At 54.0% G+C, this 20,033-nt stretch overlaps 1 protein-coding gene across 5 annotated transcripts in view; it reads left to right on the top strand.

The window, feature by feature from the left end:
- ARID1B (AT-rich interaction domain 1B) overlaps nucleotides 1-20,033 on the top strand; it is a 405,831-nt gene that overhangs the window by 358,776 nt on the left and 27,022 nt on the right. For 4 of the 5 annotated variants that reach the window (XM_075554341.1, XM_075554339.1, XM_075554340.1 and 1 more), the window contains 4 exons: nucleotides 3,759-3,889; nucleotides 12,468-12,571; nucleotides 13,224-13,382; nucleotides 19,618-19,827. In XM_075554341.1, the coding sequence (XP_075410456.1) occupies nucleotides 3,759-3,889; nucleotides 12,468-12,571; nucleotides 13,224-13,382; nucleotides 19,618-19,827 (604 nt within the window). The remainder of the gene's footprint in view (nucleotides 1-3,758; nucleotides 3,890-12,467; nucleotides 12,572-13,223; nucleotides 13,383-19,617; nucleotides 19,828-20,033) is intronic. The other variant, XM_075554338.1, reaches the window with a different exon arrangement.

Genomic DNA, 20,033 nt, shown 5'->3' with positions numbered 1-20,033 from the left:
CTGCCCTCTCCCTCCCCCACCCGCCCTTAAAGCCCCCAGGACTGCTGATGGGCGTGTTGTGAGGAGTGGGTCCAGAAATCCACTAGGGCTCCACAGCTTCATCCCCTGTTTTGAGGTTGCTGCTGGGGGGAGAGCGCCTCAGTGGGAGAGACAGTATCAGCTCATCAAACCGTTCACCGCAAACCCCGTGTGAGGTGCCGCGTACCCAGGAGATGCTGTGTCGCGCGTGCACGTGGGCTCGGCTGAGATCCGTGACTGAGCAAGAGCGTCCACATCTCGGCATTAGCCTGCCTGCCTGCGTCCGCCAGCAGTCTCTTCTTCTGACTTCTAGGGGCGCTCCAGGGGGAGTTGTGCTCGATTTCCTATGAAGCGCTGCAGGGTCATTTGGAATGCCATTCAAGGCTGGTTTCAGAATTCAGGAGGGGGGCATGTTCCAGGTGGATCCTCTCTCCATGAGCCTGGGCCACTGGGACGGCGTCTGGGGGGCTGTGCTGCTCTGGTCTGTCAGCTCTTCTCCAAAGAACAGGATCAGAAAGCCATCCCCTTTTTAAAGGACATACCTCTCAACTCTCGCTCCATCACTGTTGACAAAAATAATGTCGGTTTTTAAAGCTCCAAGTTGATTCCAACTCATAACAGCCCACAGGACGGGAGGGTTGAACCTTGCAGTTAGTCCCAGGAGGGGAGGTCTGCAGGAGCCAGCTACCTCATCTTTCTCCCACTGAGCGGCGCATGGGTTTGAACCCCCGGCCTTGCTGGTAGCCAGCGAATGTTTAACCCCCTGCACCACCAATGCCCCTTCCCAAGATTGCTGAGGGTCTTTATTTTAAAAACGTACTGTGGTTGACTTAACAGCAAGCTATTTGGGAATGGGCGGTTACTCATAGAATTCCAGGATAATGTTTTCAGCCACTAAATTCACAGGGTGGCAGGAAATCCCTGGTCGACTTTTGGCTTTTCACGCTGAACCATTGGACGCAGGGACTTTAAAACTGGTCTTTGGATCTGTCTGCTTACCTAACCCAAAATCCAACCTGTGTTGGCAGATGTGTGTGTTTGGTGAGATGCCCAGTGAGAGAGAGAGAGAAAGAGAGAGAGAGAGAGAGAGAGACTGTGTGTGTGTGTGTGTGTGTGTGTGTGTGTTTGTTTATACACGTGTGTACACACTGAGGAGTCACCTCACCCCTGAGTTAATCTTGGTCTAATTGGTCTGGATTTTTCCCGAGAATGACAGATTCTAAGCACCTCTAATCTCAGCTGAAGCCCAGTCTGCGTTCTGACCGAAGGGCTGTTATGGACACGGGACTCCGTTCTAGTGGCTGTACTGTAGGTCGGTGTGTTTCAGGGACAGACCCATCCCCTGCTCTGACAGGTGACAGACGGAGCCTGCTCGGTGTCCTCTGGCTGGTGTCGCAGCCGGTGTTGTCATTTCTCAGTGTGCAGCCACTGCCCCCCTTTAGCAGTGTGTCCAGAGCACTTTTCTAGAAGGTTCATCAGATGGCCCCCGAGATGCCACTAGGTCTTTATTCCCTGACACAGTTGTTGTGGCATTTATCCGGCCATCGGCCTAGCGTGGCGAAGCCCACCTCCACCTGCAGGCCTGAGGCCGAGGGTGGGCGCCCAGTGCGTCGCAGAGCGGAAGTCTCTGGTCCGCTCCTTTTCCAGGGGTACTCATCTTTTGGTAGGTTTTGCACTGAGAATGGTCGGTTAAACCATCATCTTCGCACAGCGAGTGGAGACAGCCGTGCTGGCCGGGGGAGTCACAACTGAAAGTTGAATGGAGCCCAGAGGGCCGATTCACTTGGCCGTCTGCCTAGTGGGTATCACGTGCTGGCTCTCTTTTCTGGCCTGGAACACGCTGTTGGCCTGAGGATCTGTGGCCTTCATATACACATAGTGTCCCTGCAGGCGAGACTCAAGTCTGGTGGAAGGACGGCTGTCTTTGTCCAAGGAGGGAAATGCTCTCCGTCCATTCCCTTTAGTCTCCAACAAAAGTAGACAAGGTCAGACCCTGTCCCACTCGGGCGGCTCACACACTGCCCCAAGCCAGGTATGCCCAGAAGACAGTGTCGCCTGAGGGCCCTCAGGTGCACACCCGTCGAGAGGAAGCAGAGCTGGTGCCCAGGACACTGGCAGAAAGCCGGTGATCTACTCCTGATGGGAGACGAGGTGGGAGCTGGCTGTGGGGTCCCCCATCACTGGAGGAAGCTGGCCTATGGGTAGCACAGCCTGTTCCCGAGTTACGGCTACTTCCTACCTGATGTGTCCGATGCGAAAGCAAGGGCAGCCCCACCGTGGTGTGCCCATCCCAGCACCCCGCACGCTGACACCAAGACCCTAACCTTAGAGGAATGTGCTTCTGGCCAGGAGCTTACTCAGGAATCCTTGGGTGGCCTCAGCTCCGTCTGTGAGCTCTGGTGGGTGGGGGGGTGACAAAGAGGAGAAGCTGGGTGAGCCCAGACTTGTGGTGGAATAAGGGCCCCTTCTCCCAGGGCCACCGCCCACGATGCTCAGCCTCCCCAGGACATCCTTCCCAAGCACCGATGAGCGTTATGTCTGTCTGGAACTGTCTTGAATGGCTTGTTTTAAATAACACCTAAACCATTGAAACCTTAATTGTTCTCAAAAACTCCAGGCTCACTGCCATGGAGTCAATGTCGTTTCATAGTGAACTTTTTCAGTAGGCCAGAATTTTAAGTCCACCGAAGCAACTGCCCCAAAGGACAGTAGATTGCTTGCTTTTGTTGTTGTTACTTTGACCATTACATTCTTACATTTTTGTGGGGGTGGGGGTTAAGGGTATATCAGGAACCCAGGTAATTCATTGTTTAACCGCAGGGGGGAGAATTCTCAAGGCATGCTATTTACATAGGCCGGCCCCAGACTCTGCTTTGGGGGTCTGGGCTCCTTGTCACCCCTTTTCTTTCCGCTTTTGCCATTTTCCCAACAATTGCGACCCCTGGCAGCCTCAATCTCTCCCCGCGGCCCAGCCTCCTTCCCCGACGTTAGCGAAAGCAAGCGGCTTGAGAACTGTACTGTTTCCCCCAGGTGAGAGCAAGGGCAGGTGTGTCACCACTGGGCACCGGGGTGCCCCAGAGCGGGGTAGGGGCATGCGGGGTCTCATAGCTTGTTAGGAACATGTGCCCCAGATTTCAACCCTGTTGGACTCCTGGCACAGAAAAGACCCTACTGAATTTCCAGGCGGAATGCTAATGCTTAACTCATAGGATCCGGGGACGTTTGAGAACTGCTTTGTCTCACAGTTCATACTGGAAAAGAAAAAGAAAAAATTCCGGTCCCAGGCATGTTTTATGAGGCAGCATTCCCGCTCTGCCCAGGTGTCTCATCTCTGAGTTTCTGGCTTTTTGACCCAAGGATTCTGTGAAGTGTTAAAGACTCAGTTCCTACTCGATCCAGAGAATGAACTGCCCTCCCTTTGTAAGTCCTGTTCTCTCACCCGCCCCCACCACGCCCCCGATCGGCAGTAACACAGGACACCCAGCACAACGGACGCCGGTTACTGGTGGGTGGAAGGTAGAATAGCGGGGGCTTTTCAATCATGCACTGAAGGAACTACCTAGCAATGAAGCTCAGCCTTTCTCTCTCCAGGAAGTCCGTCCATTCTTCCCAACAAACCTGCTAAGTAGAAGCCCCGCCCCTTGCACCAGAGAATGTTCTAGAATGCCGGCCACGGACACTGCTGTTCTTCTCCTGTGCACGCAGTCAGTGGACATGTGCTGTCCCTTCTCTCCCCACAGGCAGGGCAGCTTTCCCGGCATGAATCAGGGTGGACTGATGGCCTCCAGCGCTCCCTACAGCCAGCCCATGAACAACAGCTCGGGACTGATGAACACGCAGGCCCCGCCCTACATGGTCAACAGCTCCACAGGTAACCCGGGCCTCCCAAGGCCACCCCTGTCCTCCCCGTTCTCCTGCAGGGCGCCCCCAGGGTAAACAGCGCGAGGGGAGAGGTGACATTCCTGTTGTAAGACCCGAGGATCACATTCCACCCGCTCTCACGCACTGTGCTCCTTTTGTGTTTGTGGGATACGTGTCATTGGAGGTCACGTATGAGAGAGGCCCGCATCACGGGGCATTGTTGGGAATATTGAAAGGAGGTCTCAAGTCGAAAATCGGCCCCTGTCCATTTGTACTGTGGTTTAGGGATAAGCATTTAAAGAAGAAATGATTGAAGGACAGAGCAAGGAGGGTGTCTTAGGCCGGGCTCTCCAGAGGCAAAACCAGAGAGAGAGGGGAGAGTGAGAGATTTACTTTCAGATAATGACTCCCACAATCATGGTGGCCGGCGAGTCCCACATCCAGGGACCAGGCAAACTGGAGGCTTCTCCTGACTCACCATGATCGCAGGACCTGATGAACCCAAATCTGCATATCGCCTGGCTGGCCGCTGGCTCGTGGGGTTGCAGGCTGCTGGCTCATGTGCCAAGAAGCGGAGGTCAGAGAAAGGGCAAGACAAGTGCAGGATCGAGAGAACTGTCACAAACTTGGTCAGAACATGAGTAAGTGTTGGACACAGGCCGCACCTTCAAGGTATCTCCTCTTCCCGCTGGTTGGCTGCATTTCAGGAATTTTTTTAAATACATGGAAGTAGTTACTTCCTAAGGACAATCTGCTGAGTATCTGTGGATTGCCTCTGTCGACAAATCATATGGTATTTTTCTTTTAAGGAACTGTTTTGAGATTCCCGTCATGTTAATGCTCCTGATCCACTTTGCATCTCAGGATGCAAAGCCATCCCTGATTAGTGCCGTTGGAGTAGTCTGTCAAGTTTCTGGGAACTGTCAGGGGGGTTCTGGGTTCTGCATTGGGCTGCTAACCGCACGGTCCGCACTTCAGAACCACCAGCCATTCCTCAGGAGAGCGAGGATTCTGCTCCCATACAGAGTCAGCGTCTCAGAAGCCCCCTGGCGCAGTTTTCCTCCATCCATAGGGTGGCTGTGAGTCGGCATCGACTCAATGGCAGTGCGTTTTTTCTTGACCGAGAACGTGGGGCATTACGGAGCTGATCACAGCACCCTCGCCTGTGCGACAAAGCATTGCTTCCCGGGGGGACTGCGGCAGATTCGGTCACCTGTTGCTTCAAAGCAGACAGGAAGGGAGGAGGTACCCTTCCAGGTGGGTTTTTTTCTCCCCGTAGTTGGCATTGAACTTTGCTGAGCCAGCTGGGTCCCCTACGGTGTTTCACAACGCATTAGGAAATCATGGCCTCCCGTTTTCCATTTCCTCCCCTGCTGCTGCTGCTCTTCTGGTTTCTTCACCACCAAGGGGTGGATGCCCCAGCCGTCCCCCTCCCTCGTCAGGCCGAGGATGAGACAGTTGGCCAGGCTTCGGACTGGTTCTTCCAGGTTCAGCCACAGCCAACAGACAGGGTCCTATCATGATAGCCAGTATGGGGCGGGGGGGGGGAGGGTGGCAGACGCCCTGTTGGAAACATAATCTCCCTTTTGACAAACAAGGGCCTGACGTACAGCAGCCAAGCCTCTTGATCGCCGGACGGCAGCCCGCACTGGGCCTTAGATGTGCGTCTAGCTCCATAGTCCTGGCGGTCATCGGGATCATGCATCAGCCTCCTGAAGGAGCTCACTCTGCCTCGGTGGGCCTCCCGTTTCCAGGGCTAGAGACTGCTCTTTTCTCCTGTTCTGGGTATCATCCAGTCCCCTCACATTCTCCACAATGGGGTCTGTTTTAATTTTGCTGCATCAACTGGGACTGAACTAGTTCCAGCCCACCCTATGCCCTGGCTTTCGTCCATCCGATTGAACTTCCAGGTCTAATAGAGGCATTCTCCGGTGCTGCCCTGCAGAGGTTTGTGAGGGGAAGAAAAATAAACATCTCGTGCGAGGGAGGGTTGAAGTAAATAAGAGCGCCCCGCCTGGTGTCAGGCAGGCGGTCAGTCACCCCTGAGCTGGGCTTTGCATTTGAGGTGCCTCACCTCGCTGCCCCAGGTCGTCGTGTGTTTGGCTTGTGACGGCGTGTGTTTCATCTGGCAGGCTAAAATGGAATTCCTTCTGAGCCTTGAAACTGCGCGGTACGCTTCACCCCGTCAGTAGTGCTCGTTCATCTCCCCTTTGGCATTGGACCCCAGAGCTGCAGACAGAACGTAGCCCCCGCCGACGGGCCGTGCCCGCCTGGGGAGATGCGTGCCTTCCAAAGGGCTCACGTGCTTAGCATGCTCGCCGAGCGGGGTCCTTCTTGTCCTGTCAGCAGGAGTCCTGGGCAACCAGCTCCTGTGGCTGTGTACAGAGGAATCCATTTGGCAAAAGGTCATTCATCCTCTGGAGCTTTTCTGGGGGGATGGTTTGGGGTTTTTTTTTTTCATCGCATTGTGTATTTTGAAATAAGAGGTGGTCCTTATCTGGACATGTATCAGATTCTCCTTTACCCGCATACACAATGTGATTCCAGCAGTCACCCAGAGCAGGGCGCGAGCTACCAGCCGGCCCGTTGCTCCAAGTGCGCCCATCCTGCCACATCTGGGGCGGCCGTCTCCGGGGAGGCAGGGCTGGCTGAGGAGCCGGAACATGGCAGTGTCCTTCCTGGCGAGGGGCTTGGTCCAGAGACATTCTAGAGATGGGACAGAAAAGCCTCACACCCGCCCCCACGGTCCTCGTGGGCTTGGCCCCTGCGCTAAATGAACAGGGACAGCAGCAGGGCACGGCTCCATCGTCGTCACCCCGGAGGCAAATGAAGGTCATACCAGGGCTGGCGGGCAGGCTCTGGGGCTTCCAAACCTCCAGAAGAAGCCTCAGGCCGGCTCCCAGCCTTCCCTCCGCCACAGTCACACCATGGCACCGTTCCCGTACACTGAGCCTGGCACACGTTCCAGTGGGAGTGTGGAGCTGATTAGTACTTCGTCCCACAAAATGCCACAAGGTAGTCACAGTGAGCACTTCCCCATCATCTTTGTTCTCGAGTCTTGGGGTTAAACGCAATCGTTTAATACTGTGGGCAGCGCTGCACTTACTTGTCACATCTCGATGGCGTGATACTCGCAGGGCTCATCAGAGCTGTTCTTTCTGTTTGGATACGGATCTCTGGTGGCGTGGCGCGGAGGCCAGGGGGTCTGCCCTCTGAAGCCACAGCCCCTCCTCGGGAGAAAGATGGGGCTTTCTGATCCCATCAACAGTGACTGCCTCGGGGACTCACAGGGCCAGTTCTCCGCTGGCCTCAACTCAGTGGCAGTGAGTTAGGTGTTTTGGTTTTGGGGCATGTGCATCAGCGGTTGTGCACCTACAAGGTCGGCAGTTCAAACCCCCCAGCCACTCCTTGCTAGTAGAGTGAAGCAGTTTGCTCCCCTAAAGATGGGGTTGGCTTAGTCTGCGGGTGCTGTTTTATAGTTCTCACCTTCCTTACATACCTGTCTGCCTGGAAAACCAAAGCCAGACTCCCTGCCATGAGTCAGTGATGACGCGTGGTGACCCTGTGCGTTCCGGAGGGCGCAGCTCTTTACCGGAGTGGAAAGCCCAGTCTCTCTCCCGAGGAGCTGCTCGTGGTTGCAAACTGCCCACCACACGATCGCAAGCCAATGCTCAATCACTACCCCATCAGGTATGCTTTCATGTCTGCATAGAAACCATCATCTTACACTAGACATAGAAACTGTATAAAGTGTACCCACCTTTTGCTGGTCTCGGTTTCCTCCCATGCAAGACTCATCGGAAGTAATGCATGCTCTTTCTAAGGGGCTTACGCACAGATAGGAACCAGGCTGGCTGCCCAAGCAGAGGCCCTACCCCCATGCCCACTCCTGCATGGTCCTGGCAGGACATCGTCCTGGTCATGTAGCATTGCTCAGTCCCAGAGGCAAGGCGTCTTATGGATGTCCTGCCAACACAGCCCTTACGGAAAGTATGTCAGGTGCCCCCGAACACCCACACGTCCTTCACTGTTCTCCACACAGAGCCACCAGCCGTGCTTCTGGTCTCCCATCAGCGTTTGTGCCCACGGGTCACGTGCAGTGCTGAAGCAGGTCAAGAGCCAGCGGGTGAAAGTGTTTTCACCTGGCGGCCCCTGTGTGGCATTAGCTCCTCAGCAGACAACACGCTAGGTCTTTGAGCGTGAAAACACCAGCCGTCCCACACAGTGCCTAGAACAGAAGCCTCGTCGCGATGGACAGCTCTCTCTGCCTTCTCATGGCCCCTCTCGCCGGCCTGCTCCAGTCTTGGTGAAGAAGGCGGCGGCGGTGTTTGTGGGCTTGCTCCAAGCTCGTGGTGTTCGGTCAGTCGCTGCCCCTCCCACAAGCAATCAAAACAAGACCACCACAAAAGACTGGAGGGGTTGTGATGACACTAGTCCTCCAGCTGGGGCAGAAATGCACCCTGTGGGGAACCCAGTGTGTTTGGAAGGAACTCGGGGTTCACTGTGAGCCGGGCGTATTGTTGGGTTGCAGTTGCCTGCATGCTGGAATGGCATGGAGGGGAAGAGAGAGTTGGGGTTGGGGGGGTATACAGGCTGTGCGCAGCGCCCCTCATCCCTCCCTGCTTTGCCGCTATGTGGAGCCAGTGCACCAGGCTTTGCTGACTCAGGCCGACGTTGGCGTATACACTTGTGCTTTTACAACCCAGGAATGGAACAGAGGCCCTGCCCTGTGTGGCCTGTTCTGTCGCTTCCCAGAGAAGGAAGACCTGTTTTTGTGTCCTCGGTCCTGCCTCCCCCTCTCCCGGGAGTGGCCCCACAGCTTTGTGGCCGGATGAAGCCACTTCGGGAGCTTGGGAAATGGAGTGGACATTGGTCCACTCTTGTTGAGTATATTAAATCAGGGAAGTTAGTCAATTAACTGCCTTAGGACCTGACCCATACTTCCTGGGAGAAACCACTCCGACCTGTGGATTGCATCGGGCAGCCGGAGTCGGTGCTGGAAGCGGGCCCGAGACCTCCCGCCTCGCACTCTGCCGTCACAGGCGTAACTGCCTCTTAAACCCTGTCGCCGTGGTGGCCTTCCTCTTCTGGGAAAGGAGAGGGACTGCCCGGGGGTCCCAGTGCCCCGGGGGACTGTGGCACTTGCCAGTGACTCCTCGAGGATTCTGGGAAGAAGGCCAGAAGAAGCATTCCCACGAGGAACGTAAAGCCCACATCTAGGGCAGAACTTAAGCTCCCTGTTGTTGGGGAGGCAGGAGCCCCATGAAGCGCTTCCTCCAAGTGCCCTTCCCTCTCAAAGTAATAGAGACGAGACTTTGCACACCCAAAATAAGTCATGGAGGAGGAAGGACTTGGGGGGAATTCAGACCAGTGCACAAGGGGGCTTTGGAAAAAAGTCCCATTCACTTTTCATTCCATTTTTCCTGGAGTTTTTTAAGACCCCTCATCCATGCTTCTGCTGATCATAGTTTAATCATCAGTATAGATCAGTATAGCTGCCCTAAAGCAGATGCCTCTTTGGGGGGAGGAGGTTAAGGAAATGATTCTGTGTGTACATTAAGGTTTGACTATGCAAAAAAATTTTTTTGTTTCCAAAATTAACAGGCAATCATTTATTGTACATAATGACAAACCCTTGGAGTCCCTTCAGTGATACAAATGGCTAAGTTGGCAGTTCAGGTTTGTCCAGGGATGCCTCTGGAGGAAGGGCCTGGTCATCTACTGGGCAGTGAACCGTATGGCGTGCAGTTCTGCTCAGACCCACAGGGGGGCCTCCATGAGTCCCTGGTGCCCTGGTGTATTGTCCGAGCGAGGGGGTGTGGGGTGGCAGCCTCTGGTGACTGCAGACCCTTAGCCACTTTTCCTTGGAATCATAGTTACTGGCATTCCCCGGAGCTGGCTCTGAGCACCTAGCAGACATATGAGGGCATTTCAGTGAGCTGCATTTTCACACTCGTCCTGCTTTTTATTTATTATTATTATTACTCCGTTCCCCTTTTCCTTTCAAAGGGGTGCTTCTCCCTAATTCTCCCCTCCCGGACCCCCGAGAGAGGCCCAGACAAACGCAGCCCCTTCTATGAACACGGCGGCCTCCTTGGTGTAATCTCCCAGTCGCTTTTTTGAGGTTTCACACATTCACAAAAATAACAGCATTTTTAGCTGATCCCAATAGATTTCTCTCTGCAGCTGCATCACTTGAAAAAGCTTTTTGTTCCAGTTCTTAAAGTCTTAAGTATTGAAAGTAATTTGAAGGGGGCGGCAGAGGAAAACAGCTCCATTAGGATGTGTGTGTTGTGATAACTTGAAGGACCGCCTGGCCCGCACGTGGGCTTGGAGAGGCCCGCCGGCAGGCTGTGGGAGGCCCAGGCGTCCGGACACCCAGCGAGCCAGTGCCGATGCCTGCACGTGGTCGGCAGGGGCCTGGCGTGGGGCTCTGCTGGCAGGCCTCTGGTCTCAACCGGAAGTGTTGCTAAAGATATTAGCAAAGGAGCACCATGGAGCTTGCCACCGTATTCGCCTGAACCCTGCTTGCTCACGCCCTGCTGTCCCTAAACCTAGGGATTTTCTAAAACACAGTGTAATGCACGAATATGCAATAATCACTTTGTAGTGGGCAAGACGCTCGGCCTTTTGAAGCGCCCTTTGCCCCCAGCCCCGCACGCTCTGCTCCGTGTGCCCCTCAGGGGGTCCTGGGTGCCTGCCCTCCGGCCCGTTTGTCTTGGTTTGGGGAGGTTTTCTGGGTTCTGCTCACTCGCAGGCTGGTGGTGCTCTGGGGGCTGCCCCTCCTCCCTCTGCTTTCTGTCAGGTCCATATGGCTCCGTCCAAACCACCCATAGCCTGCAGGTGGCTTTCCGTCTGAAGTCAGCTGCTAGTCGCTGGATTTCTCCACGGGCCCCGCCTGTCACCTGTTCTTCCCTCAAAAGAAGTCAAACACCTGCTTGTGTATGGCCTTTGCCACTTTCCGGAGATCCGGTTTTACCAGCGCCGTTTGCTAAGACATGATCTCGCCCCCCTTGCATGTGTTCCGGCCCTTGGCCGACAATCCGTTGTTTGTAGGAGGAGTTTATATTTATTTCTGGCTTCTCTATTCTGCCCCATGGGTCTGCCTAGGTCCCAGGGCACCAGGACCAGGAGGTTCTGACAGCCGGGACCGCGTAGAAGGCTGTGGAGTGAAGAAGTGGCCTTCATATACACGCTTGGCTCACCTGCATCCCTGTCCTATCCGTATGAAGTTGGTGATGAGTTTTCCATCTCTAAAGAATGATGATGCAGGGATCTGAATCGGAACTCCACTGGATTCGTAGATCCTGTTGGGTAGAATCGACATTTTCACTAGGTGAAGCCGTCCTATCCATGGACCTAAACCTATTTTTTTAATGTGATAAGATGTCGGTGCATGTTTGCGATTGTTAGTTGCTGCTGAGTCAGCACCGACTCCTGCAAGACGGGATACAACGTTGCCCATCCTGCATAGCTACCAGCAAACCCAGTGAGGATTCCGATTCCTAGTGACCCCCTGGGAGAGTTGAGCAGCCCCAGGGGGCTCCCAAAGCCGGACATCCTCTCTTGGGGGACCAGAACTTTCTCTTTCACACTTTCTCCTGAGGTATGGTGCAGGGTTCAAACCGGCAACCTCTCTATAAGCAGCCTTCACACTGGGTATCCGAATCAGCCATCCTTGAATGAAGACGCACCTTTCCTCGGTGCGTGCCTGAGCTCGAGACAGAGCCCTGATGCTGCCTAGCCGAGGAGCGGTGGACCACCGCAGGCTCTCCCGGAGGACACTGCCAGCCCCTGGTCACTAGGAAGCCTCGCCTTCTAGAACGTCTGCTACCATCTTTCTTGACTCATCCCCCCGCAGTCTTTCTCACGGGACACCAGGCCACACGCAGAAGATGGGATTTTGAAATGAGTCCACATGAAACATCAGATGCTTTTGCAAAGTATCGATGCTGTAAATTTAGGGAACTCAGTCTGTACTGAATCCTCCATTCCCAGGTGTGGAGGGGTGGGAGCTTGTAATTTCAGCCCAAACACCTGGTGCACTCGCCCTGAAGCCGTGGGAGCTTGGAGGAATCGGCATCGCTGCCAACCGGCCTTGACTGGTTTGGGACTTGAGTGGGGCAGACACCCTCAGATTCCAGGAGCTCCAGGCTAGACCACTCCAAGAAATAGTCCCCCTGCTCTGGTGGTTCTGGGTTTGTCTGTTGGGGGAAGGGGTGTGTTGGCTTCCCAGTGTGCATAGCAGGTCTGCTCTAGTCTGGGATGTGTGCAGCCACATCGTGAAAGCGTTTGAAGTCCCAAAACGGGACACAAGGACCAGGGAGCATGTGCTGCTGGGAAAGGGTCGCACAGACGTTAATTGGGTTGACAAACAGCGGGAGGTATGCCCATATACCAGATGGGTGGTGGTGGTGGTGGTTTTTAAGCTACAGCGTTGCCGGCTGCAGTGCTTCGGATCCTGCAGGAGGTGGCTGCCCGAGCTAACGACCTCCCTCTGCCCCCTCTGGTGGCTGCCAAGGCCGTGTGTGTCGGTGGGGACACGAGCACACCTGTAACCATCCACTCTCTCTCCTGTTTTTGATCAGCATCTGTGGGTCTTGCAGATATGATGGCTCCTGGAGAGTCCAAATTGCCCCTCAAAGCCGACGGCAAAGAAGAAGGGCCCCCGCCACCCGAGAGCAAGTCTAAGGTACTCCCCTCTGCACGGGGTGCAACCCCTGCCCCCACACTGCCCTTTCCCCATTTCCACTGACCCCTCTGCTGCAAGCGCCAGCCTTGCCCATGCCCATGTCTCTGCTTTCCCCAGCCCGTCCTGGAGTAGAGTTCGCAGTTACTAGTTCTCGCGGCATCGACCAGGGCGGGTGGGGACAGAGCTAGCTGGGAACTGCTTCACCGGGGAGGTGGGGACAGGGAAGGGGTCTTGCTGGGTTGGACCCTCGCAGCCAGAACATATTCGCTAGTTTGCTTTCCCGGTTTATCTGGTTATTAAGGTGCTGCCCAGCTCTTTTCCTGTCCTTTCTTTCATAAGGAGGAACCCGTGCTTAGCATTCCATGTCAGTTTGAAGTAAGCATGCTGGCTCAGTTGCCTTCAACATCCAGCAAGCTGGCCCGAGTTCACTAATTACGAATGTTGTCTAGAGAGCTTGATGCAGGGGCCTGCTTGTGTGTCCGTGTCTATATATATATGCATGTATGTATGTATATATGTGTTTATGCATACATACATAGATTCAATCTAAAATAAGTTAGTCTGTTAAACTGGATGTGCTTGTGATATTTTAAATAAAGTTCGCCCTACCTTTGTCATGTTTTGTTTTTGTCTTTTTATTCCTCTACCACAGGACAGCTACAGCACTCAGGGTATTTCCCAGCCCCCAACCCCAGGCAACCTGCCAGTCCCTTCCCCAATGTCCCCGAGCTCTGCCAGCATCTCCTCCTTCCACGGAGATGAAAGCGACGGCATTAGCAGCCCCGGCTGGCCAAAGACGCCATCAAGCCCTGTAAGTAGCTCTGGGTTGGTTTGGTTTGGTTTGGGGGTTTGGTGTGGGGGCAGAGGGGGGGCTTTTGGGTACTTAATGGATTCTACTTTAATGCGTGCGGGTTGGTATGTTGATAAGACTTTATTCTGCCCGGGAGAAGAGGAGGGTGGTCTTTATTTGTGACAATGTGAGTAATAAAAACATGAGTCAAGTTTGGGGGCGCACTGGAGGGTGGATTTCCGGGAAGGAATGGCACGAGGCAGCAGGGGCCGCTGCTGGGTCCTCGCACCTGTCGCAGAACACCCAAGAAGGTGCATGCCTTTGTTGGCATGGAAACTGAGAGCAGCCCGCCCCAGGGTGGGGGCCAGAGTTTCACCTGGGCGATTCTAATCAGAACATCTTATTTCAAGAACACCCCCCTGGAAAATGTCAGTGCCACAGTCGGGCGCCATTCTGCCTCCTGCAGCCCGTGGTCTCAAGCGACCAGAGTCACCACCGGTCAAGAGGGTGAGAACAGTGTCCCGTTCTGCTGATCACCCTAGAGTTGACCCTCGATTCCCACGGGCTAGCCAAAAGCCACGCGTGGCGGTGTAAAAATCAGCTTTTTTTGTAACTGTAACCTGATTGGAGAACTGGGCCTCTTTCCCCCAAAGAGACGACTTCTGTGCCCTGAGAGAGAGAGCGCGCGTAATGGCTCTGTCCGACCCAAGCGCACTGCCATCGAATCGCTGCCAACGCACAGCATCCCCAGGGGACAGGGTACCTGCCCCGTGAGTTTCCAGACTCACTCTGTGGGCGTGGAAAGCCCGCCTATCCCCCAATGGTTCTGTAGTAACCTCTATTTTACATTCATAGAAGGAATCAGAAAGTGTCTAAAAAAACCCAAACATAGCATGCGATCACTTTGCCAAGAAGCCCTGCTGTGTCCCCGACTTGGTGTAAGATGGTGTGTCGAGAGCACCGCTTGGGGGGTGCTGCTTGTCGCCAGGGGTGGGCGGGGGACTCGTCCACACCCAGAAGGGGCGCATGAGAGCTGGCCGTGCCAGTACACGTAAGCCCAGCCGGAGCACCAGCATTTTCCTTTCCAGAGGCTGACGGGCGGCGGCGGTCTCCGTCCCTGAATGTGTACGCTTCACTCTGTGGCCGCTCTGAGAGGAATCGTCGGATGCAGGCCGCGCCTCAGATGGGTTGGGATCCGATGTCTTTGCCCTTTGAGTCCCAGAAGGCAGCCAGCATCCAGCCCGTGGTAGACCCTGGCTTGGTCTGCTTTACCTTTGTAAGAAAATAAGCAAATAACAATTCTAGGGGAAGTATTTTTGAATCAGTAATATTCGCAAGCTCACAGGCAGAGTTTAACTTTTGTAAAGCCTTTTAGCTCACAGAGAGAACCTTAGAGCTTGGAAATCTCTGAAAAGTTCCTCGAATAGCCACCAAGAATCTTTCATGCAGCAAATAGCGCTCTGTGTAGAAGCGCCTTGGGCCTCGGAATTCTGAACACCACTTCCCGTATTTTCACTTAGCAGTCACAAGATCGCTCAGCAGGGACTGTGTGATCAAAACCCCATCTTCCACCTAAATTTAAGGGAGAAACACCAACTGGCTTCATTTTCTGACACTAACACAATCGCACTTGAAATCATACATTCCTTTCTCTCCCCTCCCCACCCCCACCCAGATACTCCTCTCTGAGTGATCCTTCGTGTACTCAAAACATTCTGTATTGAATGTACAAGCAGACTCTGTCCCCAGAGGTAGCTCGGCGAGAACCATGATTCTTGTGGCCGAGGATCCTAGACTGTTGCCCTGCCCTCTGCACTGGTGCGCTGGTCTAGAGGGGGGCCCCAGAGATCGAACATGAAAGACTTCAGATTATTTCTATCAAAACCGAAAAACTAAACCCACTGCTATTAAGCCCATTCTGACTCACAGCGATCCCGAAGGGGCTGCTCCTTTGGGCTTCTGAGGCTGTCAGTCTCTCTGGGAACAGGCCACTTCCATCTTTTCTCAGAGGGAGCAGCAGGGGGCGTTGAACCGCCAGCCTTGAGGGTAGCAGCCCAGACACTTTGCTCACTGCCTCCAGGGCGCTTGAACTGCACCTGTCTACCCCGAGGAGTACTGAACTGCTCTCTTTGAGCTACGTCGGAGTTTGACACGTGGAGTGGTGCCCACAGTAGGGCTCCCTAACAGCAGGCCCTGCACGGGCCAGCTCTGGAGACACTCTGCGCTGCGTATCACAGACCCGTGTTGTCTTGTTTCAAAGCACTCCAAAATAAAATTAAACATTTGCATGCACACTCACACACCTGTACACATATCACCAGGCATATGGTAAAGACTGCTGAAGTGTAAATCTGCCCAAGAGAATGGAAGGGGGAAAAATGTACTTCTGGACTTCACGAAGTCACACGCCAGGAAACACGGGGGGCACCACAGCAGCGCCTCCTTGTATGGCCTCGGCAGTTTCCACCCCAGCCCCTGCCTCCACCCTGGAGGCCTGAGAGAGCAGGAAGAGACGCGTAGGGTGGGCCGGAGGGAGCGGGAAAGGGGGACCCTTCTTGGGGAAGGCCCAGCTGAGTCCTACCCTCATGACATTTACCAGAGGTTACATGGGGGCTCATGTCTGTGGGAAGAGCTGTCAAGCTCCCCTCTGTGTGCTTAATCCCCCCGTGGCATTTGTTTCTGGCCCCGCCCCGTTTCTCTGGGAAGCGCACGCGCGCACACACACACCCCACATCACCCCATATCACCCCCAGCAGGAACATGGGTCACCAGCTAAGCAGACATTAAGGTCAGGGCCTCGAAATGAGAAGTGCTGGCAGTGGACGGGCCACTAGACTCTGGACCACTGTCACTTAGCACTTGGCCCCATGAGACCCTTTTAGAGGCCAGTTGAACAGGCTGCGAATCATCACACCTGCTTCTGGAACACCCAGCCCTCTGGGGCCGAGTGTTGCTGATGGACATCTGGACACAGATCCTTCCTTATGGGACTTGAGCCCTGCTCAGGAACATGGATAAGAGCCAGTCCACACAAGGCACATACTTGTACACACGTGCAGCAGGGTGGTACGGAGAGCCAGTCCAGATCAGCATCAGGCCTCCACATAGAACAGGACTCTGACCAGGTCCCTGACGGATGGCATGCCTTCTCACACTGGTGCACTGGAGAGCCGGAAGCCAGGAAAAATTAAACTTGCCTCTAAAAACCTATCTTCATTAAGATGATTCTCATTTAAAATCCCTTTGGGACACACAGGGCTTCATTAAGGCTCTTGTAACGGGGGTGAGAATAAACAAAGATGCCCTGCACCATGCATGGTCAGCTTGTGGTTAGGGAAATCCACTCCTTTCTTCGTGGGAGCGAGCATTTCCTCTGGCCTGTGGCTGGCCTTGCTGCCAGCTCTGCTCCAGGGCCCCGGCCTGGAGGGTGCAGACAGGAGGCCTGCACTGGTACTTGCCGGAAGTAGAAAATGACCGCCTTCATGTTACCTATTTACCCTTCAGCTGAATCTCAGACTTTGGCCTCTCGGTTGTTGTTGTTTTGTTTTTTTTTTTTCACAAGCGAAATGCAAGTGGGAACTATTTTTTAAATCTGATTTTTAAATGTTTTTGGTTTTTTCCTCCCTTGCCATTCTTATTTCAAAAATTCACTTTCGAGAACCGCTGTATGTTGTTGGATTTTTGTGTGTGTGTATTTTCCCCAAAAGGAAAAAAAAAAATTTAATATCAGCCTTTAGAGATCTGAAGGTAGTAATTTCCCTCTGAATGACGGTAAAATGTTTTGAAATGGTACTAGTGTGAGAATCGGGTAGAAAATACTGTAGGCTAGCTCCCTTCCCTGTTCAAGTAATCCTTGGTTTAAAGAAAGAGTATGGGAACGAGGTTCTAAGCACACCGTTAGCATCGCGAGTGCTTTGCATACTCCTGTCCTGGCTGTGCATACCCAGCTATGTCTGTACATACATCTGTTTGCATATGTGCACATCCATGCATATACACACACGTGGATTCACACGCGCACACATGGGCTCTTATCTGAAGTAAGTTTCAAAGAACTTCGTTTCACCTCAGGGCCAAAGCACATGCTCAGCAATCACGCTAGTTTTACCTGCATTTCTACTCTTCAGCGACTTGGCTTCAAGTTGGTGACTTTGGGGACGGTCCGCAGCACATCTAAAACCTGTAGGTCTGGTGGCAGACTGGAGCTGCCAGCAGCTAGTGTCCCAGAATGCACAGCCCAGAGGCCAGGGAGGGAGAGGGGGAGTTTGGGCAAGAAGTCGGTTTGCCCTCTGGAGGCACAGACAGCCTAGGGAAACCTCCCTCTGCACCCTCGCCCGCTCCCCTCTTTCCTCCCACCCACCCCCAACTCCTAACACTGCTTGAGGGAGGCGCACCCCCATGGAGAGTCATTTGCTTCGCTTGAAGCCAGCTGGCTGAACCACACGCAACCACGAGACCTGTTGGCCGAACGGCCTAGCCAGGTCCATGCGTGAGATGAGCCACCGCACATCTGGGTGCAGAGCTGGTGCCTCAGTTGTTCCAAGGCCCTGGTGTAAACTTCTGCAGCCGGGGTGGGAAATCCCACAGGACCCCTGGGGAGAGCGGCCCCTCACACAGTGCAGGCCCAGCCTCAGGCCTCATCGTCTGGCACCCGAGGGAGAGGGGGGGCTCCTGCCACCTCAATGGAGTCAGGTTGGACACCACCCCCCAAAAGACGGAAGGCCGGGGGTGGAGCTAGCGATGTACTTTAAATACTTTGAGGTAAGTCGTAGTGGAAATCAGCTTAGAAGAGCTCAGCCTGCCTGTCATGGCCATGCCCCTAGTACATGAGGGTGTGTCGAGGGGCCGAGCTGAGGAGTCACTGCCCCGAGTGGCATGTCAGGTCCTGTGTGCGTGGACACGGGGTGCTGCACACCTCAAGGCAGAAGAAGGGACAGAACGCAGCTGGACCCTCGGACCAAACAGGACCGCTGCCCAGGAGGTGCGCCCAGTGTGCATCCGCAGCTATGAAGGTCTTTATGATGGTCCACGCAGGTATCCCCAGCCATAGAACACCAGGAATAGGGTGCTTAGCATCACCCGCACCACGGCGACACACGCACCACGCCAGACCGCTCCCAGTAACCCCGGGGAACAGTCGAGAGAGCTGCTCCCTAGGATTTAAAAACCTCAAATCTTTATGGAAACACACAGCCTCATATTTCTCCCACAGAGCGGCTGGAAGGTTCGAACCACCAACCTCGCAGCTTCCCATGGAATCTACAAGCTCTTTCACAAAAGCCAATGTATGTGTTCAATCGTAGGCATGCTGGGAATAGGAACCACTATGGTACTTTGCGATCAAACCATATTGCTGAAGAATGACGTGAATTGTTGAATTGATCCTTCCCTTGACAGCAAATTCAAGAGTCTGAAATAGGGAAAGTTGCTTTTCATAAGTAAATGCCAAAGCTTCCACTGACCATTAGTTTATTGAAATCCCCAAACCAGCCTAGAGCCCGCATCCCTGGTTCCTGTGAGAAGGGACCTCCCTTTCAGTTTTCCTCCAGCCCTGCGGACATGCTGTTCTTTCATATGATCTTGCTTTCTCCTGGACGGTGCATGCCAGTCACTGTGGTTTTGACGAGGAGAAGTGGGACCCCATGTTGTCTTCAAGGCTCCAGTATTACGGGAGGTGTTAGTATGTACATACACACACACACACACACACACACACACTTCTATGGGATCTCCAAACTCAAATTCACTGCCATCAAATCCATTCAACTAATAACCCTAATGGACAGCCAACTGCCCCTGTGGGTTTCCGAGACTGCGAATCTCTATGGGAACGGAAAGCCTCGTCTTCCTCCCAAGGAACAACTGGTGATTTTGAACGGCTGACCTCATGGTTAGCAGCCTGACACAACCAGCAGAACCACCAGGGCTCCTTCTATGAGATTAGCACCCTTTTCTTTTTAAATGATGTGAGGCACTGCTGAAAACCTGCCTTCTGGGACTCAACGCGTAAATCCATAGAGAGGAGAGAAAGTTTTAAAAAGTGGTAGTTTCTCTGTTTCTGCTTTTTAGATGCATATTCCAGGCCCTTTACCCAAAGTCGAAGTTCACTCTTGAATGAAGAAGATGCGTGTGTGTGCCTGGACTAGCAGCCCTTGATAGTTTTTACGTTTCCTCTCTCCTCCTACTTGTCCGTTCACTATGCTTCTCTCCCCTCTGCCCGCCCCGCCTCCCTCCGAATGCTCGCCCTGGGCTCCAGAAATCCAGCTCATCCACCACCACTGGGGAGAAGATTACAAAGGTGTATGAGCTGGGGAACGAGCCAGAGAGGAAGCTGTGGGTGGACCGATACCTCACCTTCATGGAAGAAAGAGGCTCTCCCGTCTCCAGCCTGCCTGCCGTGGGCAAGAAGCCCTTGGACTTGTTTCGCCTCTACGTGTGTGTCAAAGAGATCGGAGGCTTGGCCCAGGTGAGAGCGTGACAGTGAGGGAGTGAATATGGAGACCTTGGGGATCTATGGCCTCCTTTGAGTAGACAGGCCCAAGGTTTGCCTCACCAAGAGTGCCTCGGACTAGTCTCTCTGCTGTAGAGAGAAGGCTTGGGAGCTCTGCGCCTGCCCTCCCACTTGCATTCTGACCTCTGCAGGCCAGCTGAATGGACCTTCCTATAAACAGG

Source organism: Tenrec ecaudatus, chromosome 7 (genome assembly GCF_050624435.1).
Source record: "Tenrec ecaudatus isolate mTenEca1 chromosome 7, mTenEca1.hap1, whole genome shotgun sequence".
Lineage (NCBI taxonomy): Eukaryota > Metazoa > Chordata > Mammalia > Afrosoricida > Tenrecidae > Tenrec > Tenrec ecaudatus.
Note: the sequence above shows the minus strand (reverse complement) of the source record. Positions and strands in the feature narration are given on the sequence as shown.